General features: G+C 43.4%; 1 protein-coding gene and 2 long non-coding RNA genes across 3 annotated transcripts; 1 reads left to right on the top strand and 2 right to left on the bottom strand.

Annotated features, from left to right (window-relative positions):
• Nucleotides 1–3,276: 3,276 nt before the first annotated feature.
• On the bottom strand, nucleotides 3,277–6,094 carry LOC138106774 (uncharacterized). The gene is made up of 2 exons (XR_011149097.1): nucleotides 5,810–6,094; nucleotides 3,277–5,279 (listed from the first exon to the last, which is right to left on the bottom strand). It is a non-coding gene; the product is annotated as an uncharacterized lncRNA (long non-coding RNA).
• A 698-nt stretch (nucleotides 6,095–6,792) lies between these two features.
• On the bottom strand, nucleotides 6,793–10,806 carry LOC138106773 (uncharacterized). Its single transcript, XR_011149096.1, has 2 exons — nucleotides 10,716–10,806; nucleotides 6,793–9,357 (listed from the first exon to the last, which is right to left on the bottom strand). It is a non-coding gene; the product is annotated as an uncharacterized lncRNA (long non-coding RNA).
• A 2,513-nt stretch (nucleotides 10,807–13,319) lies between these two features.
• MRS2 (magnesium transporter MRS2) lies at nucleotides 13,320–26,807 on the top strand. Its single transcript, XM_069007986.1, has 11 exons — nucleotides 13,320–13,580; nucleotides 13,807–13,880; nucleotides 15,520–15,556; nucleotides 16,155–16,267; nucleotides 16,690–16,863; nucleotides 17,487–17,617; nucleotides 18,283–18,399; nucleotides 21,099–21,251; nucleotides 22,358–22,475; nucleotides 23,234–23,347; nucleotides 24,293–26,807. The coding sequence occupies exons 1-11, from the start codon at nucleotides 13,394–13,396 to the stop codon at nucleotides 24,401–24,403; spliced, it is 1,329 nt and encodes a 442-aa protein (XP_068864087.1). The 5' UTR covers nucleotides 13,320–13,393; the 3' UTR covers nucleotides 24,404–26,807.
• Nucleotides 26,808–26,879: the final 72 nt, after the last annotated feature.

Here is a 26,879-nt window from a genome sequence, read left to right as displayed (position 1 = left end):
GTTAGACACTTCAGTCCATAATAGCAGTGCCTTGAACCATGACAATCTGCTCCTTCCAGCTTTTCCAAGGTCTGACCTTTTATTCCCACTATTGTTTCACTTTGTAAGCAATCTCCTATCACATTCTCAACAGCGAGGAGACAAGGTGCTGAACCCACTGACATGATTAAGATAAATGCAGAAACACATTATCTCATTATGATGGAGCAACATCAGAGGTCTCATCTTACATGAGGTTGGTGCATGACAGGACGTCTGTCAGGTTGTGTGTCAGGATCCCCTGAGGTCACATAACAGGAATAACATAACATAATGTTGGGGGATGTGATGAGAGCATAGCCATGGCATAGTGTAGCATTGAACAGGGTCACTTTTTCTGCACCAAAATGCCATGAGGTCTCTGCCATTTCAGAACCAGGAAAGATTTTGCAGCTTGTTGTAGGGCCTTGCCAGCTATGCTCAGTGACAGCAAAACATGAAGTCATGAAGACGGAAATGTCCTAGTGCTGAAGAAAAGACTGGCAAAATGGGCAGAATGGAAAAGGATAAAGTTTCTAAACACAGAATGAAAAATTCAGCTCATTCTATTGCACACAGTACTGAGAATCACACTTAGTAACTGCACCTCTGTACAGCTTATCAGAAAATCAGACTAAGCAACAGCAGCCACTTCATTCCCAGCTGTAAGTTGGTAGTACCCAGACTGTCTGCACTGGCAGTTTAAAGCACATAAATACCAAGTGGTTCAGCTCACATGCACACACTAGAAGAAGTGAAATACCGATGCAGTTGTAAATTTTAAAGCCCATGTTACAGCAAATTCATCTACTTGCTCAACTGCCAGATCAAAAACTCCTTAGAATACCATGATCAATTATTTTTGCTTTAAAAAATACCTTAGACAATCACAGTTTAAGCTACAGCTTTTGATCACACAGGTCCTGTCCAACAACATTCTTGAGACAGCCAAGATGCTGAAGGATTACACAGGGAAAAGGCTTTAGGAAACCAGCAGAGGCACAAAAGGGGATTGTTCTCCATGGAAAAACAAATTCCATGAATTCCCTTAAGTAAGGAAAAAGTTGAAAGGTTACCTTCCATGTGGTCTTGGTATAGAGTAATGAAAGTGAAGTCATCTTCCTTAAGCAAAGATTTCTCAGTGTGTCACTGTAGCTACCTTTGATCAAAGGACCTGAGATTATCAGTTGGGTATTCCTGATTCATTCATGTAAGAGCAATTATTATAAAAATGAGTGGGTTTTGTAGTAAGTTTTCTATGGGGTCTTTTTGATCGCTTCTCGTGTAGCTTCACTCAGCATCCACTAAACACTCGAGTAGCAAATATTTTTTGTTAATCTGGCTTCTTTTTGTTGTTTAGTGTTCTGATTTTTATTTTTTTCTCAATGTGAATAAAATTGCATATTTATTTTATGAGAAGAAACAGGTCATAGGTACAGGCACATACTTGTATATAAAAATGATTGATAAATGAACAAGTTATACACTGTGAATTGTCTGTAGACCAAGATGCCTTTTTATCATAATTTTACCAAAAAGTTCTCTGAGCTTTTCTTTAGCAGAGATTTATAAGGACCCCTCTGACGATAGCTATGGTTTCTTCCTCTTTCTGTGTGTTTTTCCTTGGTGTTTCTGCTCCTTCTTTTGCATAAAGCCCAGCTGCAATCAGAGCAGTCCCCCATGTCTGCACTTACATTCAGCTGGCAGAAGCACTAGTTGCTTGTGTCATTCGACCTCACAAATACCTTCTGGTGTGGATGGCAGTTTCATGACTAAGCAAGCCTGTGCTGGAGCTGTCCTTGCATTTTGGCTGGATGCAGAACAGCCATCATGCCTGTCTGTGTCAGTGAGCCTCTTCAACAAGCAGCTTGTTGAAGAGCTTGGCCCACTATTTTTTTGATGATATTCAGCAAACCGCTCCCAAAGGTTGGCACTGCAGGACAGACTGGATACCTGACATGTGCCTACAGCAGAATCAACAAGCAGCTCACTGGTATTTAGAGCTGCAATAAATAGATGCCAGTTCTAGATCTCCAGTTATCTTTTGCCAGCAGCAGTGTAAAATCAGACATTGTGTGTGTGCTTCATGACCTGTCCCTGGTGCCAGTGCACACCACTGTGCTGCCTTCACCTCTGAAGACAGAGGTGATCCCTGGTTATTGTCTGCCCTTCCAGACGGTTGCAATGGTGGCTGATAATGCAGCTTTAATGAGATGCAATACCAGTGCTTCCTGATACATCGGCCTGTTGGATCATACATAGCAGAGTTTATATCAATACATTTTCAGTGCAAAGTTACATCATCTTATTTCCAACACTTCTGTTGTCTTAGCAGCCAGAAAAACAGACAAGCAAAGGAAAACAAATAGATCAACCCAGCAGCTTTTTCCTTGTTATTAAAGAGTGTGAAATGTCAGCTACGTAAGACTTAACTGCACATTCATAAAATACAAATTTCTGGCAGATATCCTTTAGATGCTTCCCTAGTTTTTGCATTCCAACATGCAAAATAAGCTGCCATTAATTGTCAGCAGTGGTGTGCACTGGTTTCCTGCCTTCCTGAGGTATTTTCTGTGCTGTCTGGTGTTTCCAAATATTAAGTATCTCTGACATCCAAGAGATTAAATTAATGCAGTGTGAGAAGAGATGAGATAGAATTGGGTTGCAGCCTGTGGGACGCACCTATAGAGGCACATGGCAGCACACAGGAGCACATGGCAGCACACAGAGGCTTGTCTCCACCGGACCCTGGGGGGAGGAGGTGTCACTTGGCAGACCCCTACAGAGAGGAGCCTGCCAGGAGCTGACAGACAGGTGAGCAGTGAGTGATCACCCCATAGAAGGACATTGAGAAAGTGTGTTGCTGATGTGGCAACATGGGATAGGTCACATAGTGAGAATTGCCATGTAAGGAAATACTGTGCCTTGGAAGAATGTATAAAACCAGCTCGTTTCTTTGAATAAACGATTCAGATTCCCTGCCGGTCTGGGTCCGTGTGTTGGTCATTCACAGTGTCACACATACTGCCACTTGCTAAGATTAACCAAAACTAGAGCTAAAATACTCCATTTAGAGTAGATTTCAGCTTTTTATCAAGTATGAATGGGGCCAGCATCTGCACACAGGCACTGTTACCCTGAAACTGAAAACCTCTTGACACTGAACCGTGCCATAAATCAAATCCCTCCTGATGGGAGAGAATTTTCTAAAAGTTCCTTGCAAGGAGTTTCAAGGATAAACCGAGACTTTTCCTTGAGTTTCAGTGCTGCCGGATAGTTGTTTATTAAGTCTTACCAGAGGAACAGAGCCACTAGCGTGACCTAGGTACAGCATAGAGCGCAGAAAGCAGGAGTGAAGTCTCTAATTATCAAGATTTACACAGCCTTTTAGAGGTAATTTAACCAATGGTTACCAAAAACGTACGTTATTTTCACTTTCCTACCAATTATTCAGTAACACGGGCAGGAACTGCAGAATTCTCTATCCAGTCATTCCAAACTACTTTTACTGCAGAACATGGAGTAGTAGAAGAAGGAGAAGAAGGTTTAGAGAACAACAACAATCCTCCATTTTGATATTTTTTACTCTTATCTATTTACTACAAAGAGAAGCCCAAAACCTCTATAAATTTTTCACCCTGTGACAATCTTACATAGTAGTCTATCACCTAATTCACACCACTGTATTTTCTAGTTCCTGTCTGATGGTTGGTAATTTTTTCCAAGGTTGGAGGTTAAAACAGTGTTGTTCAGGGGGGTAAGAACACTTCAAAACAGGCAGAGAAATCCTCTCGGCACTCTGGGTTCCTACATCTCCCCCTCCTGTTTGAACAAAAAACACTTCCTTGACAGCTTTGTCCGTGGTTCATCTAGCACAGTGAAGTATACAAGGCACAAATGCTAAAAGAATTACAACAATAGTTAAAACATACAAACCCGTCTTCAAAAATTTTCTCCATAAATGTGTAAGGTCAAAGCAATTGAACAAATCGTCCAACAATGATCCACTTTCTTCTCCAAGTTTAGCTATTCCATCCTCTAATTGCCATATACTTTCATGGATGGATTTCGAATGATCTGACAAATTCATACAACACATACCTTCAAATTCTTCACATCCATGTCCATGCACTAATAGAAGATAATCAATTGCTGCTCTGTTTTGCAGAGTCACTTGTCTCACACTCTGAACATCAGTTAACATATCTCTCAGTACGAGAGAGACAGCATGAGAGTTCTTACTTAGCCAACAGCCCAATTGATCCAATTGTCTTAAGGCTGCTCCTGCAGCAGCACCAGGTAAAAGGAGAGGTGCAGAAAACCTTTGTCCAAAATTCCAAGCTGCAAATTTGTCATTACAATCAGATTTATATTGCTCAACAAATCTTTTTTTCCTACTCTTATGTTCTTTTATCATTTTTGCATTAGGTGTTAGCAAAGAAAGCTTTCCAAAGCTGCATGGACTGCCCTTGACATTTAAGGGAATGGCAGACCAAATTCTGTCCCCACAAATGAGAAACATCCCTCGTGGCAATTGTAATGGAGCCTGGTTGAATGATATGCTCATCTTTACTGTTGAATTGCAGCAAGATGTTGCATTTCTATATATTTCGTAATTTGGAGTGACATCTGTTATCTTGTCTTTATTTTGTTTCAACCCTGGAGAACTGAATAGTACACAAAACTCCATCTTTATTGAACCAAGAATTTCCAATTCCTGAGGTTCGTAAGGAGCTTCCGGAAGGGATTTGGTCCAAACATCCCAACTTTCCACTGGATTTGAACCGAATTGTGAAAGTTTTAGATTAGCATGTTTGGAAGGTGGCCATTTGTCTGCTGGTAGACCGACCAAACATGTTGAAAATGGTTTCTTTGGCCTTGAGTGAGTTAGACAGATGGTATCTAAGCCTGATGCATTGGCCAGTGTCTCCCAGACGTTTTCTTTTGGTTGTTTTACTCGGAAAACTGCGTTGCTTAAGGCAATCAGTGAGATGATAAGGCACAAGTGTAATACCTGATTGAGGTTCATTCTCAACAGCTTTATCCCACATAGGAATCTCTGATCTGTAACACAACTTCTACCACACTCTTACATACAAAATTTACACCATTAACTTTCCCACTTTTTGCATAAGACTCAGTCCACAGTTCTTGCACAAAAAGACAACTGATGTCTGTGGCATCGACTGTAGTGTTGACACTGATTCACGTCTGCGTGCTCACCTCCTTCTTCCCGGAGTCGATTCCTGCTTGTTTCTGGACTTGAAAAGTGTTATAAACATATATTGTATTGGCTTCTCCCAAAGTATAAAGGTAGATATTATATAATGTTAGAAATGCTTTTTGCTGTGTGGATGTAGTTTTCTCTCTTTTTAGCAAAAATGTTAGCAAGTGTGAGCAAGTAAGATAACCTCCAAGCGAACAGAGGATGAGGCCCAAGGAGCTGCTAATTAACACTTTGTCCAGGGAACAAAAGGGCCCAAAGGCTACTCTGCCCGGAGAACGGGCGGCCAGGAGAGTCTGAGAGTCGTTATCACCGCTCTGCCCAGGGGGGGAAGAGGCCCAAAGCTGCAATCAGCCCTGACTGTCTGGAGAATTAAGAGATCCACCCTACCATCGACTCTTGCCTAGCGGGCCCAACCCCAAGAATCAAGAGAAATAAAACCGCAAGGCAGAAGACTACGCATGCTCTAAAAAGGCGGAACCAAGGAGCGGCCGTGCAGAACAGCTCCGGGAAAAGTTTTAATATTAATAGAGAACAGACAGTAAAAACGGTATAAAAAGGACTCACCTCTAGTATGGGAGTGTGTTTGTTTCGGGTCAGTCCAGGTCTCCCCTTTGAGTTCTGTATGTTTGGTATACCCCAGTTGGCGCCCCCCCTGTTTTATTAAAATCACCCTATATGACAGTTTTGTCTCCTCCCAGGGCCCTGTCTGTCACTCTGGCTCCCCTCCCAGGCTTCTGGAAAGTTCTAGCCAGGGGGCCAGGTGATTGATCCGGGGAAAGAAGTCCCTCCCTTCCCCTGTTACAGTTGGTTCCCTTACGTGTCCCTCGTTCTGTTTGCCACACCCTTCCCTTCCCGGGTTGGTTGTTCTGTACTCCCTCCCCTTGTCTCCCCCCCCCCCCCCTCCCCCCCCCCATAAAATCCCCTGCACGAGATCGGTAGGTGCGCAGAGTTGGGCACCTCCTGGTGGTTGAGGCTCCCTCGTTCGGAGGGCCAATAAACTTTCTGGATTTAACCCAACTCTGAGCCTGCCCCCTTTCCTCCGCCGTCTGCCTTTATCACCGCGGTCCCTTGGAAGGACCCACGAGCCAGACCTCTGTTCACTCCGATATTAGAGGCTGGCCCCCACAGCCTGCTGTGTCCCGAGCTGACCGGCCTGAGTGGGAACTGTTCCTAGAGGACACAGAGGCACTCTAGCATCAGGTGTGCTCTTGGCAGAGCGCCAAGGCACCCGGCCGTTACCCCTTTGCTTTATTTTATGTGTCTCTTATTGTCTTTATATTAAACTCTTTAAAAATTATCACAGGAGAGTGAACCTCGTTTTTCACAAAAAGGTTTCACGTTTTTTGCTGGAATCCACTTCAGTCGTGCACCTAAGACACAAGCATACCCTTTGCACTAGGTTATTAGTTGAAATGGACTTCCAATTTTCCCTCTCTCTGGATTTCTGATCTAAACCAAAGGGTTTGCCTTTAACTTTGCCTATATGGTGTTGGAAAATGTCTAATTATAAGCGAATTTGATTCTGCAAAAAAACTGTTTTTAAAAAATTTAAAACATACAGTGCTTTATTCAAGTGCATTTGAGGCATACCCTCTGCCTCCCCCCCCCCCCCCCCTTTTTTTTTTTAACCAAAAGGGGATTTTAAAGTTTGGTATGTTCTTTCAATAACTGTTTACCCTGTAGGAGAACGAGGAATACCGAAGGAGTGACGTGCATCCTAACTCATTAAGAATTAATGTAGCTCTTTTGCTATATAACCTAGACTATTGTTTGTTTTTATCTTTTAAAGTATACCTAATGCTTGCAGAAAAATGCTGACATGCATGTTTGGCTGTTTCTCCTGTGTGCAAGGAAGCAAAAACCGCATTGGAAAATGTATCCACTGGCAGATGGCTTTTTTTATATTTTCCAAAAAATGAGCATTTGGCATTTGCCACTCTGTCAAAAGCCTTTTGAGCGTCAGAAGTAAGTGTCCTGGGAGACATGATGTCACAGTCCCCTCTTAGCAAGTCAAAAACTGAAGCAAGTCCATCATCGGTGTTCTCCAAAATTGTCCTGTTTCAATTTATTGTTCCTAAGAGCTACTGTAGATCCTGCAGATTGCTGAAGCAGGTTCTAAGTGCCGTATCTTGTGCAGTGATTTGGTACTCTTATATCTTCTGCAGACTCAGGGCAAAATCTTCAGATGTATCCAAATTTTCTGCACCTGAAGCATAGCCTTCTTGAGAGTTCTGCTGCCATTACTTCTGAAGTTACTTCGTTGTAGATCTGAACGAAGCGCTGCTACTTGCTCTTTAAGAATTTTTCCAAGTTCTTGTCCAAAAGCATTTGCTTGGACTGCTGCAACATGCTGAGGTGTGCCCACCTTACTGCAAGCTTCTATAATTTCAGCTACGGTCGCTTGACCAGGTATAGCGCTGATTATACATTTGCACTCTGCATTAGCGTTTGCAAAAGCAAGACTTTGTAGCAGATATGGTTTTGCCACTTCATCACTGACTTGTCTGTCCAAGGCTTGCTTTAGACGATCGACGAATGAGGTAAAAGTTTCAGCAAAACCTTGTTTTATTTCTGTGTAAACGCCTTCTGGGGTTCTAGTTGGTGGAATTTGTAAGATTGCTTTTTTCGCTGCTTCTTTGATATCTGTAAGCACATTTTGAGGCAAAACCACTGCCTGATCTTCTGGTCTAGCATGAGGTCCATCACCAGCCAATTGCTCTAATGTGAGAGCTGCATGTGGTCCTCCTGCATATTTTTCTCTCAGCTCACGAAGTGTTTTTTTCCATCTTGCATCTCATACCAGGAGTTGTGCATCTGTAAGTATTGTTGAGGCAATACTTCTACAGTCAAAAGGTACCAAGTCATAATTGTTAAATGTGCCTCTCAAAAATTGTTTGAAGTATGGACTTCCCAGTCCATCATTCTTTACTGCATCCATTAAATTTTTGATAACTTGATGATCCATAGGTTGCCATACAGGAGGATTTTTATTTTGTCTGGTATACATAACTTGCATTACAATACCATCTGTTTTGGCCATATTAAAATCTCTGTCTTTGAATCCTTTTTTCCTAATACTTGACCAGTCTGTTATAGCAGATGTATCTCTTGAAACATGTCTGTCAGGTGAAACCATGTCCGTACCAGCATTTTGTGAACTTGCAGCTTGATTGGACTGCAAGGATGAAGGTTCTTCTTCACCGAAGAATCCATACATTCCATCTTCTTCTCCTCCTCCTGGATGAGGACTAGGGGAGGGTATTTGCGGCTGTGCACAGTAAGGTAATAAACGAGGAGTGGCTGGACCTGCCATTTCAGGTGGCTTTGATCTGGACACTGGAGGAGAGGGATATGGACAGGGTACTGCCACCATGCGAGATGGGTGAGGGGTGGGGACCCAGTGCTGCAACCTCTTGAGGTAGATAATCTCCTGCACATTCTCTCAGTAGGAAGGAAAGATGACGAATAAAGTCATCTGAAAGCCGAAAGCGACCGTGGAGAAATGAGGGATCAGATGCCTGTTGTTGCGGAATTCGAAGCTTTGAAGAAGGCATACGAGAAGTTGGAGTTGTACTGCTTGTTGTAAAAAAATAAGGTGAAGCTTGAGAAGATATAGGAATGCCTTCTGAAGCTGTGATGGTCACCATATCCTCCCCACTGAGGTCTTGAATAGGCACTTGAGGATGAAAAAGTCCCATACAATCAGCTGAACGTCCCTGAGAAGTTCGAGAAGAATGTGCATGAAGTGGAATGTCTCGCTCCGAGACTTCACTTTTAATAGGAATAAATACGTGCTTGGTCCTGTTGTGATGGACCATGTAACAGCATACAGCTGAGAAAGTTCGCTGCCTCTTCTGGAGATAAAATAGTTTTTGTTTCGTCGAAATCATATGGGAGATGTGGTTCAACATCGTGTGATTGTTGTAATAATTCTCTGAGTGGCGTTGTCGGAGGAATGAGAGGTGGGAAATGCGATGGTGACACGGTAGTTGCTGAAATGCCTCGGCTGTGTGTCCTCGGCCGTGGCTGCGGTGCAGACGGGGGCTGTGTTGACACGGAGCTGGTAGGAAGCGGAGCTGCTGAAAGCTTGTACGATGGAGCTGCCGCAGCCGCTGGAATTGCAGAGCTGGCTGCAGGCGCTGTGCGTACCGGCGGTGCCGGTGTCGCAGCCGAGGCGGCCGTGCCTGGCGGCCGCGCGGAACGAGCGGCCGGGACCGGGGGCGGGGCGGGGCTGGACCGGGAAGCGCCGGGGCCGGGGCCGGGCAGCGGGGGCGGGGCGGGGCTGGTCCGGGAAGCGCCGGGGCCGGGGCCGGGGCCGGGGCCGGGCAGCGGGGGCGGGGCTTGGCCGGAGCCGGGGGCGGGGCTGAGGCCCCGGCCAGGGCTGGGGGCGGGGCCAGGAGCGGCTCGAGCCGCGAGCGGCGTTGCCGGGGTAACCGCGGTGCCCCAGGACGGGGGGGTTGCGCCGCGCCGCGCAGGCGTGGAAGCGAGGGCTCCCGAACGCGGAAGTACAGCTGGGTCGGCAGCGGCGGGAGTGATGACGTCATCAGCAGGCGCCGCCGCGGCGGGCCGTTCAAACGCGGGCGCGGCCGCGAACTCGCGCCGCGTGCGGGGAGCGGGAGGGACAGATGGAAGCTCCGGGACCACCCCTGGCCGCGCGCGTGGTTCATCTGACGGGAGGGCCCCGGGTTCGGGAGGTACGGACCTGCCCCTGCCTTTCGCCGTGACGGGGGGCTCGGGCGAGATGGAAACCACGCCCTCCGAGGCAGGCTCCGTCTTCAGGGAGATGGCCGCGGCCCCCCCCCCCCCCCCCTCTACCCCCCGGGCATGCGCGCGTGAAGGGAACTCTAAAATTACCGTATCATGCTCCTCCGTCGGACCGATCAAAAGTTTTAATTTCGGTTCCGGCAAAAATTCCCGTTCCGCCTCCGGAATGGCCGCGCTCCCCCCCCCCCCCCCCGCCGCCTGCGGTGCCTGCAGGGACTCAGAACCGCTTTTGCCAAGAGCCTCGGGGACTTTGGCACGAACAGCGCGTTCTCCGCCCGTCTCTGAGGGTGGGAAGGGTTCGAGCGGGGGTTTAAAATCTCCCGCTGCTCTTACGGGTGTCAGCGAAGTCTCCGCGGGAGTTTTAAACATCTCCTCTTCGTCAGAAGCAGGAGGTGCCAGCTCTAGAAGCGTTTCATAAATTACTCTAGCTGCTGGTATTAATTTCTGAGCCGTTTCATCTCTTAGACTGGCGTAATGATATAGAATAGAATTAATATTCTCCCAAAAAGATGGTGAATACAAATCTGCAATTACCGCATCAGGAAACTCTCTTTTCATCCAGGACAGCAAACAACGTATTTCTTTTTTAGATGCTGGTAAGGAATGGTTACGAACGAGGCTTTCAAAATTATGTATTACATTTGCCTCCGCTTGGGACAGAACTGCACCCATAATTTGTTTCTTGGTCTAGTTTTGGACAGCTTACCGTGTTTTTGGTAGATGTTGCTGGCTCGTGAAATCCCAGTCCGAGTTAAGTCCAGCAGTCCACGGCTCCTCCTCGCCCCTGTGCACCGAGGTTAGGAGATCCTGGAGTTTCACGGCCGTCCCCGGGGTTTTCTTCTGTTTCTGGTCGCGCGCTGCTGTCCAAAACGTTCTGGGTTGCTTTGTTCAGATAAGGCCGAACACGGGGCACCAAATGACACTGAACCGTGCCATAAATCAAATCCCTCCTGATGGGAGAGAATTTTCTAAAAGTCCTTGCAAGGAGTTTCAAAGATAAACCGAGACTTTTCCTTGAGTTTCAATGCTGCCGGATAGTTGTTTATTAAGTCTTACCAGAGGAACAGAGCCACTAGCGTGACCCAGGTACAGCATAGAGCGCAGAAAGCAGGAGTGAAGTCTCTAATTATCAAGATTTACACAGCCTTTTAAAGGTAATTTAACCAATGGTTACCAAAAACGTACGTTATTTTCACTTTCCTACCAATTATTCAGTAACACGGGCAGGAACTGCAGAATTCTCTATCCAATCATTCCAAACTACTTTTACTGCAGAACATGGAGTAGTAGAAGAAGGAGAAGAAGGTTTAGAGAACAACAACAATCCTCCATTTTGATATTTTTTACTCTTATCTATTTACTACAAAGAGAAGCCCAAAACCTCTATAAATTTTTCACCCTGTGACAATCTTACATAGTAGTCTATCACCTAATTCACACCACTGTATTTTCTAGTTCCTGTCTGATGGTTGGTAATTTTTTCCAAGGTTGGAGGCTAAAACAGTGTTGTTCAGGGGGGTAAGAACCCTTCAAAACAGGCAGAGAAATCCTCTCGGCACTCTGGGTTCCTACACCTGTGATGGCTTCAGTCTACATATCATTGCTGTCCATAACTCCTGAGGAACTTTTTCATTGAATTACTTCCTTGTGAGGTCATCTTGTGAGGCAAGGTGTGAGTAACCATCCTTCTGATTTTGTGCATGTCAATCCTCTTTGAACAAAGGCTCATCTATGTATATTAATGTATGTATGCACACACAAAACATACAAATGCACAGGTTGTGCAGGAAAGGAAAGGACAGTACAGTTAAAAATATTCTAATAAAATAATTGATTTAATCATATAAAAGAGTTATTTATGATTACAAGTAGGAAATTGTAAAATACAAGGTATAGCAATATTAGGAGTGCTGTGTTTAAAACATGCAACCATAGAAATGTAACCAAGAAGTTACTGGATTTTTTGTATTTTGTTCAAGAAGCTATGGAGACCATCGTGCACACCAGTTACGCTGCTCAGAAACCCCCTACACTTCCCATCTTAATTTGAATGTCAAGGATTCCAATCAGTAGAGCTCAGTAGAGATGACCAATTGATTGTCTTAGGGTAGAAATATTAATGAAGTTATATAACTAGCAAAACCAATTATTGCAAAGGTTAAATTTAAGAGCAGACATATTATGCATAGTATGTAAAACAACTTATGTAACAATGACTTGGCAGAAAAAGTATATAAAATTGATGGATTTTGTTTAGTAAGTGGAACACATTTGGAGGAGTAATCCCACATGTCCTCTGCACCGAAATAAAGAAGAGTCTCCTTATTCACATCAAATTGGTGTTGGATAAGTTTCTTTCATCCTGTTTGGTGACCCTCTTGTCTTCAAAACTCAGACCGGTGTTTGGATTTGTGTCTTCCTCTTGGAGCAGCCACACTGCATGGATCATTTCATTAATCACTTCCTTGTTTATTTCCCCACTAAGGACTAATGACTAAGTACATTCTGATAACATGTCCTGCTGCAGGATTTGGACACAGCCTTTGCCTCCAGGCCGATTTAGACTTCAGCCAAACCAGCCAAAGGAAGCATACCCCGGCTACCTGCAGGGGTATCCTTTTGCGCATGAAACCTGCAGTTTAAAAAGAATATATGATAGTGGGAGCTGGTATACTGCTAATGAAGCTTTTACATCTCAACTACCCAGGTTGTCTCTATCTTAAATACAGAACTAGGACAAGCAAATTTTATTACAAGATGTTTTCTGGGGACAAAATTGTACTTCACTTGGGAAAAAACCCAGAATTTTAGAAGGAAAATCATCAGGAAGTGGCCGAATGCGGCAGGGAAAATCGCAGCCACAGTAAGGTGTGCTCACGTTACGAGCACGGCTGGAGCTGGGATTTTAAGAACACTTGTGTCTTTGGGATGAGTTATCCATTTAATTGGATTTTCAGTTCGGACCTACCTCATTAGAGGAGCTCAGGTGAGCTTCAAGGGGTTCTTGGGTTTTTTTCCCATTCTCACAAATCATCACGTACAAAATCCAGTTAATGTTTGAACACAGGCTGGGTAAGAAGGTGGTGAGAAGGATCATGTCTTTGTGCATATATATAACAATGACTATGAATTTCCAGGGCGCCACTGAGTTATCTCAGCTAGTTTAGAAATACAGACGCGGGTCAGCAGGACCCGCCGCTCCGCCCGCAGCCGGCACAGCCCAGGCCCGCCCTTCTGCCGCCGCTGCGGCCGCGCTGCTCCCAAGCTGCGCCGGGGCTCCCCGTCACGGCGCCGGGCTCCTCCTCCCCCGTCACCCCGCGGGTTCCTCCCTCGCCGCGGCTGCGCGCCGGGAGCGGTGCCGGGCCGAGGGGCCGAGCGGGGTCGATGCTGCGCGGGGCCGCGCTGCTCCCCCGCGCCCTGGGCGGCGGCTGCTGCTGCTGCGCGGCCCGCAGCTGGGCGGGCGCGGCGGGCGCCGGGTCCCGCCCGGGGGCCGCCCCGGGGCTGCCGCCGGGCCGCGCCTGGGACTGGCCCGCGGCGGTGCCGGCGGGCGCCCGCGGGCTGCGCTGGGCGGGTGAGCGGCGCGGCCGCGCTGCGTCGTGTCGGGCTCCGGGAGAGCCGGGCGGGGGCAGCTGCGCTGGGAGCGGCGCCGGGCCGGGCTGGGCCGGGAGGTGTCGGGTTCGTCGGGGCCTTGTGACCGACGCTGCCTGGCGCCTGTGCCGGTGCCTGAGAGCGGGGCTCCGCGCAGCTCAAGGCCAAGGCCGGTGTGCTGCAAGTAGAGCTGTGTTCTCTTCCCGCAGGTAAATTTTACCAACATGCCCCCACTGAGACCTCCCAAGCCACCCTAGCCAGTGTGTCTCCTGTTTTTGCAGTGGTAAGTACCTGCAGGCACTTTCACCAGCGAGGGCAGCTGGTGCAAGATGATGGTGCTTTCCCCCGGCTTTTTTTCTTTTTGATTTTTTTTGGTTTTTTTTTGTTTGGTTTGGTTTTGGGTGGGAGAGATTGTTTGTTTGGGTTTTTGTTTGTTTGGGGGGGTTTGCTTTCTTGTTTTTGCGGGGGGGGGGGGGGGGGCGTTCATTAAATCTTAAGGCATCATAAAAGCGGATGGATTTGTGTCTCGGAGAACACCCCTAGTTCTAAATCGTTGGTTTGAGGTACTCTGATATGAGGACCAGTTACAATACATAGTGTTGATGAAGATGCTTTTCTAAGGCCCAGCAATTGCTGGAAGTTCTCTGGCCGTAATTGTGAAGGCAGGTCAACTCTTGGAAGGCTGCAATCAGAAGTTCCTTCTTAGTTTGCCAAGGGTTACTAATACCTTTTAGAAATATTAGTCCTGTGTCTTGGTAGCTGCACTTCTAAGCAAACATAGAATTTGGTGAAAAACAAGCTCTTTCTATGCTGTCTTGTTAAAGGAGACTGAAAGCTGTTTGCGAGCTGCTTGGTTTGCACATCATAATTTTCCTTTATATATATGTAGTGAAAAATCACATTATTAGTGCCAGTGAAGGAAGGTGAGGTCTCCTTGTTGATAACAAAAAGCAGTCATTCTGCAACAAGGTGCCATGTAACCTCCACTGCAGCTCTACTGGAATGCGTGCTTAGGTAGGCTTAATTTACTGAAAGTCAGTTTAAAAGCCAGTAATGTAGGATTAAGCTACATTGTTTATGAGCCAAACAGTAAACTTTATCATTAATCCAGACTCGTCAGTCTTTCCACGAAAATAATTTAACTAGGAAATGCAAGTGTTGAATAATATGATTGACAGATACTAAGACAAGAAGTATTTGGGTGCAGGCTACAAGCTAAATAGCATGTCTTTGCAGTACTTGATGTGGGCACAAGGCCTGACGCACAATCCTGGAACTCTTTACTTTTTAAGTTTTATTTGTAGATTTTTCAGAGTGTTCCAGAGCAAATAGCTCAATTTTTAATCACAGATGTAAGATGCCTTGCTGGTCTCCTCTCCAAGAGATCCAGTAATAGGATGCGTGGGAATAGCTCAAAGCTGTGCCAGGGGAGGTTTAGGCTGGACATTAGGAAGCAATTCTTTACCAAGGAGGTAGTCAGACTGTGGAACAGGCTTTCTGGAGAGGTGGTCGATATCCCAAGCCTGTCAGCATTTGGAGCATTTGGACAGCATCCTTAGTACCAGGCTTTAACTTTTGGTCAGCCCTGAACTGGTCAAGCAGCTGGACTCTGATCTCTGATTGTAGGTCTCTTCCAACAGAAATAGTCTGTTCTAAGTCTGATCCTCTGTAAATCACCTTAACAAGGTTTGTGTAGGAGCATGGTCACGCAGATGACACTGGTCACAAACAGTGAAATGTGGCCATTTCATGCAATTATTTTGCTTAATGGGGATGAAGTGTGAATAGAGGGCATTAAAAGGTGCTTTCTGTTCATAATGTGTTTTCCATTTGGGTTCTAGGGAAGTGCCAATAATTTTAGAAATTGATTTATTGTTTTATAGTGGTTCTGTGAAATTTTTTTTTTTTTTCCATTTCTCCAGATGAAGTTTGACAAAGAGGGAAATACTACCTATTTTGGTAAGTTTTCATTGCAGTTTTGTGTGGGGTTTGTTTGACTTTTTCCTTGTCCAATACAGAAAAGCCCAATTGGAAATCTATGTGGGTTAAAAAATCATGTTTTGGATACTTCACTGTGTTTATTTGGGATGTTGCAGCATTTCCTCTGTTTTGCTGCCTTCCATTGGGCCTTCATAGAATCTTTATTGTTACAGTTTTTGTATATTTTTAAGCAATATTTTGAAAATAATGTATTGCCATCTCTCACAGGAATGTAATTTTTGCTTTGCCTTTTTTCTTTCTGACCAGCATGCTACTTTCCCTGCCTCATCTGTTAATATAGGATTACATGTGCTTTCTCAAAGGAGTCACTTGTTTCTGATGTGAAATTAATTGTCATGGCCAACTTTTTCACTTACATCTAGAATTTTTCATTCAAGATACAGTCTTTTAAACTTTGTAGAAAATAACTTAGATTGAGGAGTCAATGGGAAGAAAACTTTAAAGATAGAACAGCTGGGTTTTTTTGTTGTGAGACTTGGTAACACTCTAAGATGTGATTTCAGAACGTGTATGCTTGTCCTCTAAATGTCTTCATCTAAAAATATTTTCATCATAGAAAAGAAGAAAACAGAATTGTACCAGGAGTTGGGTCTTCAAGCTCGAGATCTAAGATTTCAACATGTGATGAGCATTGCAACCAGGAACAACAGGATCATCATGAGAATGGAGGTAATGGTTTCTCTGTAGCTGAGTATAAACCTGTCTCATCCTTGCACTTTGCACAGTTCTAACAGCAGCTTTCTGTGACATGCAGTCCAGCAGTAAATGTGTCTTTGGAGCTCTGCCTAGCAATCAGAGTGTGAGTTCACCAACTGTACACATTAGTGACCATTTTCCTGGTTGAGCACAAGAGAAACATTGCTCACATTGTCGCAGAAGTAAAGGCTTGTGAGGAGCCTCTGCTCAGTCCCTGGCACAATGCTGTGTCTGAGCCTCTTTGCAGTTAGCATGAGATTTTGTTATTTTCCCACCTGAAATGACATTTGAAGATTGGTTTTATCAAAGCCCAAATCATCAGATGGGCAACAGAGTTATGAGAAATCTTGAGTGATTTTTTTTTTCAGACTCCTTACATGTACTGTCTTTTTCAGTTCTTGAAGGCTGTCATAACACCAGAGTTTCTTCTGATACTAGATTATCGTAATGTAAGTCTGGAACACTGGCTCCTCAATGAACTAGCATCTCAGCTGGCTGGGGAAGGTCAACTAGTCACATATTCCCTGCCCTTTGAATTCCGAGCCATAGAAGCAATCCTGCAGTACTGGGTGAGCTATCTCATTTTTTTCAAAATGTTTGGGAAGTTCTTGCTACATAGTAAAGGGCATTTACATGCACATACTTTTAAATGTATTCTGCACTTTCTCTCTTTTTGTTTTGATTCTTGTTGCTTTAGTTTCTTACAGTGTTGTGTGTATGTGTGTTTTCATTCCCTTTCCAGTAAAGTACGTTTGGATATGATGGCTTCACCATCGTTTGGATAATTAAAACACAAGTCAGAATTATTTTCTAGAGACATGTTGTAGCTGAAATGAAAATCCCACAAAAATGCTGAGGTTTTGGCCTCGTGACCAGGAGTCAAATAAATTTCTAGCTATCATAAGAAATCTGTGCTTGCTAATGTAACGTTTCTAGACAATAGTGTTTTAGTTTTAGCAGCCTTATTGGTGGGGTTGTCACTGGGTTTCAGTTCACTTTTTATTAAATACTGTGTTTTGCACTGGCTTTATGTTTATGTGATATTCATATAGAAGTATTTCCCAGGCACTGGAAAGCAGGTTGTATTAACTACCTGTTACTGTGAATTCTGTGTTGAGAGACAGGAGTCAGTTGCCCAAATCATTCTAAATGAATTATTTTAATTCTTATGAAGGATCATGTTGTTATCTAGATCAGCAAACTGCAGGGAAGACTTAACACTTTGCAGCCTCAGATCCTTGAGACACTGGAAGCTCTAGTGGACCCCAAGCTTTTATCTGTGGATAGGAGTAAACTACACATTCTCCTGCAAAATGGCAAGAGGTAACTAAGCTGTGAAGAGACTAGAAAATGACCACAGAAAATGGCATACATTAAAATGTTGAAAAATGGTGTTTGATATTAATTTCCTAGATTACTGTAATGCTGGGTTGTGCATCTTATTTGGAAATGTAAAAATCGGTGTATGAATTACATAGTGATATGGGGAAAAAGGAAGATAAATTCTGAATAGTCAGAAATACTGTTGTGCTTCTTAAATAGCATCTGACAGAACAAAATAATACCTAAGAGAATCAAACAGTGTGGAAATGTTCCCCTTAATGTACATCTATGTAAATCTGTGCTTGAGGTTACTAATACAGTGCTCCCTTCATGTATTGGCCTCTCTGATACAACAGTACAAACATGCACTTGCTATGCGCTCAAAGAGTGCTTGTTTTTCTGGCTTTCTGTATAAATACATCCAGAAACACTTCTGGATGCCTTTTAGTGTGTGTCTGTACCTCCCTGGTCCCCAGACAGATCACTGCCACAGCTAAGTGTGTGGCTTGCAGAGCATGTTTTGAAGGAGCTCTTACAACCCCTCAAGGAAGTCTTCCCCGGCCACTCCGTCTGGCGAGGATGCTGGCTCGCAAACTCATGTAGAGATGACCTTTAGGCGCTGGTGCCACTGGGGTTACTTGACCTTTTGCCTGTTCTTCCTTCAGCTTGTCAGAACTGGAGACAGATGTTAAAGTTTTCAAAGAAACAATTTTGGAGATCTTAGATGAAGAAGAAGTAATAGAAGAACTCTGTCTGTCTAAATGGACTGATCCACAAGTATTGTATGTATATTTTGAAACCACATACATTTTTTTAACAGTGTATTTTGTTTGAGGAGAACTTGAACACTAAACTGGATGCTTACTGCTAAAAAGCAGAAAGAAAAAGTCTTTGTAATTTTTTTTAAGCCCTAATGCTTGCTGCTTCAGAAACCATAGTAGTTGCCATTTTGGAGAGGAACTCCGTTGTTACACAGTTACAAATAGTTCTTGACATAACAGGCTGGCTCATCTACCCTGTGATGAAGTGGGAGTGGGATGGCAGAAAAACAAAGTGTTATTTTTCAATATAAATCAACACATTCTGGGAGAATTTTCATCAGTTTCACCAAAATAAAAACCAGAGGCAGGTTTTAAAGCTTGTCTTTAATAGGTCAGACACCATACTTCCTTTACCAGAAGTGTTCTGAACACTTTGCTCCTAGCTTTTTGCTTACCAGCAGTACCTGAAGGAAAGAGGCCCTGGAGCAATCTTGTGCACCTGAAGAAAGGCATTCCAGGAGATGTACGTGCAGAAACAATCCTATTACACTCTGGGGTTCTGGTGAAAGACAGCACACAGCAACAGCAGCACTGGTCACCTTAATAAAACCTAAAAAACTGAGAGATAATATATACAATTTCCAAATATGTTTTGGGCTGAATTGTATTTAAATCTTGGGCATAGAGATGTGTTTTATGTATAAGAAGATAACAGAAGCTACCTCCCAAGGGTACTTTGTGAAGTTGCTGAATAATACTTTTGCCTAACTGCATTTCATGTACATATTAGTACTGTTCACAAAGTAGTGTGGGTTTGAAGTCTTGCTGTGCAGACCTTCATCTAAATGTGCAGCAGAAACTCAGTGTTCCAGAAGTGGGACATGGTTTGCATTTCTCATGCATCTTCTGGAGCAGTATCAGAGGTAGCTCTAAATTCCAGCTGCTCCTGAGCCAGCAGCTGGTCTTTTTCCTGGTTTTGCTCACAGCCTTCCTTTAGACTTAATACAGTCTGCTGGCAAAGCCTTTGTTGCCTCATGGTAGACAGTGTGTAGGGGACATCTAGGAAAGATCCCAGTGTCACCTTATGCTCGTGGCAAGAGAAACCCACAGGCATCCCTTCTTTCAGACACTGTTGCAGGGGGGTAGGAGATGTTATGTGTAGTAGGAGGTTGTGTGAAGAGTGCTGGAGCTGTGCTGCTGGATGCAGTGAGGCAGTCTGTGCAAGAGGCACACCGGGAAACACCAGCTGTGACAACACATTTGTGTTTAACACATGGCAGGCAGGTTGGCCATGTGTGATCAGCTCTTTTTTGCTCCAGGACGGATGCAACTGATATGTGGTACTTGATGAACTCAGGAAGCCTGAAAGGATGTGGAGGAACCCAGTGAGGCAGATAGGTGCCATCAGAGATCTTTGCAACAGAATGGTGAGCTTAGCCTAGAAAGATGAGGCAGACCTCTTAACTTCATGTGAGGAAACGTCAGAATGTGGAAAACTCACGAGGCAAATGGAGGCTAGTTAATGAAAGCACATCCAGTGGCAGTTATTTCCATGTCTTTGTGGCTGTCTTTATTTTGTATATCCCCAGAGGAGCTATGTAAACGTAAAGATAGTCATCAAATATGACCTTCAACTGAATCTGTAATACAGCAGATAGTGCTCTAAGGCTTTCAAGTCTGCAGCTCATCTCCATGCAGTGAAAACTTCAAGGTCTGGAGGGCTTTCAAATCAGGTTGGCTAACACAGAGTTTCTGCCCCAGAAGAGAGAAACTAGGTGCTCTATTAAAGGTCCTCAGGGAGCTTACATGAGTTGATTTGTAAGACAGACAGCTTATCTTCTTGGAAAACCATTTGACAGAGTTCTTTTAGCAGTCAGTAATGCCAGGAGAAGATTCATTAAAAATATCAGTCTCTAGAGAAATGAGATCATAACACAAAACAAAAAATTATGAACAATCTTCCAGGCTTTGCTGCTTAGTTTCCAAGCTCTTGTGGACCTCAGGTACCTCAGGTTTCATCTACACAATGCCAGAAATACGTGTTTCAGAGGAAGGCTGCTGTGCCAGCAGTAGCACTGTGAAGTAAGATCAAAGTCTCTCAGATAGACTTCACTGAAGAGAGGAGCATCTTTCAATAGATGGTCTCTCTTTGGCTGCATCATGATCCCAAAATGCTTTTCAATAATTGCTTTAGTAAATGCTTTATGACTAAACCATTTTAATATACACCTAAACCATCTCCATCACTGTGTAATTGTTTGTGTGTTGACTTTCGGTTATGTTTTTATTCTTGGATGTTTTTGACTGCACTGTTACCAGCTCTCACCACTTGAGGGCACCAAAAAGTTAGGCATCTCCAGTCAAAATATTTAGCATTTTATAATAACTAATAATATATAATACCAATTTTCTATAACTTTTAAACTTTGTATTATCTGAAAAACTTAAGATTTGTGGAGTTGTGCATCCTTTGAGCGCATCAAATGTTACCTGCTCTACTTAAAATAATTGACTGCCTATGCTGAGGTGCTGATAAGTATAAAAATATTTCTTTTATGCTGTTGGAGCTGATGGAAGTTCCTCACCAAAAAGACTGGATTTTGTGGTGTAGTGTCTAACAGCACTCTTGTTCCCCACATCTCTTATGTGCCTTAATACATCAGTAATATACTTCTATACAATGTGTAGCTAACCAGGAAAATACAAATTGTTGCTCACAGTGAGGAGAGTACGTCTGGGATTGACCATGCAGAGGAAATGGAGCTGCTGTTGGAGAATTATTACAGACAAGCAGAAGATCTTTTAAATGAAGCTCGTGAACTCAGAGTACTGATTGATGACTCAGAAAGCATCATCTTTATCAACCTGGACAGGTTAGCTACCATCCATTAGATTATCAAAAGCTGAGTGGAATTTAGACTTTCATGACCTAGACTTTCTCAAATCTACCTACAACGAAAGTTGGAGAATTCTGTCTTAGTGAGGGTTGAATGGACTTGTAGTCACAGCTGCATTGTGCTTTTCTTATCGTGAACTGGATAAAGCAAAGCAAGAAGATAGCCTAATTAATATGTGTGATTTGTATGTACCTCTGAAGTTAGGTGTCAGACTTCCCTGGCAGAGAAACCCAGCTTCTAGCTCCTTCTGGGGAGCTACTCAATGCAGGAAATGTCTGCAAATTTAGAGGCATATTGAAATTCTGTTCAGAAAAGATTGCTAGCCAGAGTCTGGCTAGGCTACTCGGGTTTTCAGTACAAGTTAAATTATTACTCTGTAGAGTGATACAAAAATTAATAACTTGGAAGCAAGATTTCTCTTTCTCTCTGTATGCTTTATTTTTCACTTTTAATCAGATTTCTTAACTGAAAAAGAATTGTAGCTTGCATTTGCAAGAACATTCCACTCTGTCTTTGAGGTTGGTGTTTAATATGCTTTCTCCTCTACACTGAGGAGTTACCTGTAGAAGCAATTAGTGGATGCTGCATCAGGAAACCACAAAAATCTTTTTTGTGAAAGACTTGAATATGGAATTCACCCAAGCAGGCTCAAGTTTATAGTCTGCAGCGTTTAACAACTCTCTTTTTTTGTAAAATTGATTAATTTGCAAGGTAACAGTAACTTTTCATCCATTGTGAATATGGACATAGAAATTTCAGCCAGGTGGTGGTGAGAGGACACAAATTTAAACAGAAATTTACTGTTACTCTGAGTATATACACCTCTGAGAAGTGAGCAATGCTGGAAAGTCTGATGATGGTTAAGCAGAACCTGCTGCCTTTAGAGGTGTCCTGATGTAGCAATGTCAAAATGATAATCTCTTTGTACTGTTACTTCATGATCTTTGTCACAGGCTTACCTAATTCCAGCATGGCTTTCTCTCTTTCACTATTTGGTTTTAGTGCTTGCTATAGAGAATTTAAGAATTTAGGCAGCAAATCAATTTTTGGGTTCCCCTTACAGATGTTTCTCCCTTCTTTAGCCACCGTAATGTGATGATGAGGTTGAACTTGCAGCTGACCATGGGGACTTTCTCTGTCTCTCTCTTTGGACTCATAGGAGTTGCATTTGGTATGAACTTGGAGTCATCTCTTGAAGAGGTAAGGAACGAGTGCTGCATTTATGATAAAATATGGGTCCTGCTCTTACAGCACATTTTATATTTGGTACAACCTCATTCTTTCCATAGACAAAGCTCCAGTGATTTATGTGTTCATACAGTCACTTCTTTTTTAAGCAAATTACTGTATGGCAAACTGCACAGTATTGCAGCCTTTTTTCTGTGTTAAGGACCATGGAAAAGAAATGGGAAGACAAATTTTTGGTTGTATAAGTAGTTGACTATAAAGTAGTAATAAAGTTTCTTTAATGATCATCTATTCTGACAAGAGCAGCTTTGTCTTCCAGATACAAGGGTATCTGGCAAGCAGCCAGGCTATTTCCAGCACATCAGAGCAAGTACTCTACTATCAGTAATTGTTTATAGCTAAACTGGGGAGGAAGGGGTACAGACTGGGGGGTCCAACTTCAAAATTGCACATGCCACCTTTAAAACAAACAAAGCAAAGACTTCTTCCTTTTCAACTCAACTAAATATAAGGGTTGAATTTTCAAATTTCCCAGTGAAGGAAGGAAAACTGCATGGAACAGTAACAGAATGCAGTACAGTGGTCCTAAATAAAATGCTTTGCTATGAAACAGCCCTTTTGCCAAGGGAGGGTTTGGCTGTTGATGGTAGAGAGTTTACTGCTTCCTCCCATAAAGGAAGAAAACACCAGTGGGGAGTGAGAGATTATCTTTGGGTAATCCCTTTTCTGGAGAGATATTTGGATGACTAATGGGAGTGTTCTGTCAGTAGGACCCCAGGATATTTTGGCTGGTGACAGGGATTATGTTTCTGGGAAGTGGTCTGATCTGGCGGCGCTTACTTTCCTTCCTTGGGCGGCACCTAGAGCCTCCGCTACCTCCTCACGTACGTATGGCTGGCCGGGGCTCCTGCCTCACACTCTGCACGAACAGTCCGTTCCTAAGGCAGAAAATAAGGTAGATGAGGGGTAAGCCACAAAGCACGGCAGAATTCAGCTCAGGTGCTCCCTAGCTGGATTAAATGAGGTAGGGAGCCCCAGCACTGGCCAGAAGTGAAGCTGCAGGCTGTTTCATGAGATGTGTAATATTTACTTTCACCTGGAAGCCCAAGGAAAGCTGAGGCTAATGGTAGAAGCAGCCCTCGTCCTCCCACCCACATATTAACTCTGGATAGTCCCTGTCTTGTAAAAGAGTAAGCAGAGCTAATTGAGGGCAAGCCCTAGCTGTAACATCTCTCTGGAGAATGATGCCATGGTTGTGATGTCCTGACTCTGAGTGCAAAGTTTGTTACAGTTTCTCACGTGCATACCAGTTCTCTGTGTTGTTGATGGCCGAGCTGTAGGAAGATTTCCAAAGAGACCATTCAGATGAGCATGTATGGGTCATTTTCCCTATTGACTACCCTTTCCTGGACTTCTGAAACTGTATTGTCTACCTCAGCTCTGCACTGTGGTATTTATAGCAGACGTATCAGTAGAGTCAAAAGTTAAGTTGCTACAAGTGACAAAGGGAGGCTCAGATAAATTCCTGGTTTTCCCTCCCCTCTTTTGCTACTAAGAGGCAGATGGAACTAGTTTGTTGTGGATTGTTGACTATGGCTACAATTAGCTAGAATATCCTGAAGTGTAGCTCAAAAACCGAGTCCAGCACATACTGACTGGCTTGGAGAAAGATACTGGAGGAGGATACTTAGGGAGGGAGATGGCAAAGACACTGTTCTGAAAACAAGGGAGAAAAATCAAGGTTCAGGCCTCTGTGCGGCTTTATTTTCCTTTTGCCACATGTAGAGCAGTTTCTCATGTAATCACAGGCTATTCTGTTTCTTGCCTAGGTTCCTGCAGTTTTGAAAAAATCCCAACCAGCAGCTGGAAGAGTGGAGATAAAGACCAGCCTTAAAGGAGAAACATTTGGGCTGAGCAGAGGCACATTAACAAACCAGTAGGAACAGCAGGAATGAAGAGATTGCTGTTGTTACAGGGTGGACTTTGGACACTTTCCTTGTATTTGTTCTTCCTTACTGAAAACTGCAAGAATTTCTAAACTTGCTACTTCCTATATTATTTTGTGCCAAAAACCTACAGTGGAGAGAACCTACAAAAACCTACAAAAGGAGAGAAACACAAGGGAAAATAACAAAATGCTTTCTACAGTAGTTTCACCTCCACCCCGTGTATGTGCCTTTAGTTTTCTGTATCACATACATGTACTTACTTTTTGGGCATTCTGGTTTTAAATGTTTCTTTCAAATACTGCTTTGCTTAATGGCCCTTCTTACAGAGAACAGAATTTTTGGCTTAAGGGAGGACAGCAGTCAGCATTGATCAATAATTCAGGTTCTGAGCTGCAGATTTAGGAATCTGACTTCAAAGAAAAATCCACCCCAGGAGTGGCTTATTGAATGGATTTTTAAGGCCCTATTTAATTGCAGAGAACAGGTTTTCCAAAGCAAAAAGCATACCTGCATCTCATGTGAAGCATGACTTCCAGATTGGCAGCAGTGAGAAACAATGAGCAATAAAAGACTTTGAAATGTAGCTGCTAATCTTGTATATTCCTTAGCAATTAATTCAGGCCCAAAACAGGCAGTTCTAGGAACAGGGCATGCGGGCCTATGGGTAATGGCCATTTTCCATCTGACACTGTTTCAACACACATTGGTACAGCTGCAGATCAACAACTTGTGTTGTCATTATTCAAATTCTGGTAAAAATCAAGAGATGGGTTGTTGGTTTTTCTTAAGCTGGGCTCTGCTTTCTCTCTTCTCTCCAAGACAAAGCATGGACTAGCCTGCACTACAGTAAGTAGCCAGGTTAGTTAAGGGTGTGGAAGGCTGATGTCCTGTGATAGACTGAAGGAAGGAGTAAAAGCCTTATGCCAACTATTTCTATTTTTTCTTCGGACTTCTCTTTAAGGGTGTAGTTCTCCACTGGTTTCTCTCAGGTTGTAGAGGGAACATGAAATATGTCTGTATCAGGTTACACACTGTCCATTTCTTCTTTGGGATTTTTTTAATCTAACACAGTGAGCAGCTCCTTAGGTGCCACCACATAAATAATTGTACTGGTAGGGGTTGAAAAGACAGTAGCTGTAGCTGTCAACATTCTTCTCAGGACTAATGAGTCAAAGATGGAAATAAAAAGGTTCATAAATTAAAGTTGTGCAGGCCTGTGATCCTGGTTTGGTTCAAGTCAGTTGTACATAGTTATTTTCCAGCAGTTCTTCTGTATGTGACTTTAAGTACAGGTACTAGTGGCATGAAAAGGTGAGAAAGATAATGGGGCTTGTAATGCTTTTGAGGTCTTTAGTTGATTTTTTTGGCAGCCTTTTAGCTTAGCAGGTAAAGTAGTAAAAACCCTCCAAACTGAGCAATCCAGTGGAAGAAAACAATGGCTCACATACCTCAGCTGATAAACCCCAGGAATCTCAGTGTGTGAAGGGATATGGATGCTGATGTTTTCGTTTAGGCCAGAACTGGTATGTGTTGGTGCAGCTCTTTGGGAAGCTTTCTAATAAGCTTTTGTGCAGGGAGGCTTCTGCGGACTCCTTTTGACTCTTTACCTGTACATAACTGACTTAAAGCACAATAAAAACACGGAGAGAAAGACATGTCTTCTACAAGACTGCTTTTTCTCTTTACAGACATACACAAATGTTTAAGGGTTTTCTTACAATTCAGGTAATCAAAACGCAGTCAAGTGCAATAAAATTATGTGGATATCATACATAGAAAAAACAAAAGCCAGTGGGGAGTGTGTGTTGAGAATGGAATTGCTACAAAACATACTGGTTTTGTCAATTTTGATTTGAAAAGAAAACCTTTATTCTGCCCTTAAAGGTGCACTGCTTGTTTTGCCTTGTACCACAGTTAACAGATGTGTAAGGTAAGCACTGCAGTCCCAGTTCTATCCAGTTCTTCTGCCATGAAGTTCAGATTTAACTTCTTTTTTAAAGTGTTGCTGTTTGGGCAAGTCCCCAAAGTAGATCCCAGAACGCATTGTACATCAAGCTAATGTTCACCTTGCCTTTTTTGATTTGCCTAAAGCAACATCCTTTAAAGAGAATTCCTAGGAAGGTAAGTGTTTGATTTTGGAGTATGACCTCTAGAATTCTGTGCTATTTTATTTAAAATAAAAATAATGCTTTGCCTTTGTGAAGGAGGCAAGAGAGAGAAAACACATACACATATGTGTCTACAGAGTAGTGTTGGTAATAATAGGATCAACCCATTCTGCTGCTCAAGTTGTTTAATAGATAATTGATGCACACTGTTAAATCTGCATCATACAAAATTAGTATTAATTAGTTAAAGACAATACTGTTAACAATAAAAGCCATTAACAATTCTATGTTACCATGGTCATGGAATTTTACATTAAAGCAGAAAGGATGTCAGAGTAATCAGCCACAATTGCAAAAGC

Source organism: Aphelocoma coerulescens, chromosome 2 (assembly GCF_041296385.1).
Source record: "Aphelocoma coerulescens isolate FSJ_1873_10779 chromosome 2, UR_Acoe_1.0, whole genome shotgun sequence".
Classification (NCBI taxonomy): domain Eukaryota; kingdom Metazoa; phylum Chordata; class Aves; order Passeriformes; family Corvidae; genus Aphelocoma; species Aphelocoma coerulescens.
This window is presented reverse-complemented; position numbering and strand designations above follow the sequence as displayed.

Bases quoted from the DNA above. Each gene is read 5' to 3' on its own strand.
- MRS2 (XM_069007986.1), top strand. From the start codon at position 13,394: ATGCTGCGCGGGGCCGCGCTGCTCCCCCGCGCCCTGGGCGGCGGCTGC. The intron at 18,400-21,098 runs GTATGTATATTT...TGTTGCTCACAG, and splicing joins TGGACTGATCCACAAGTATT to TGAGGAGAGTACGTCTGGGA. The intron at 23,348-24,292 runs GTACGTATGGCT...TTTCTTGCCTAG, and splicing joins AGCCTCCGCTACCTCCTCAC to GTTCCTGCAGTTTTGAAAAA.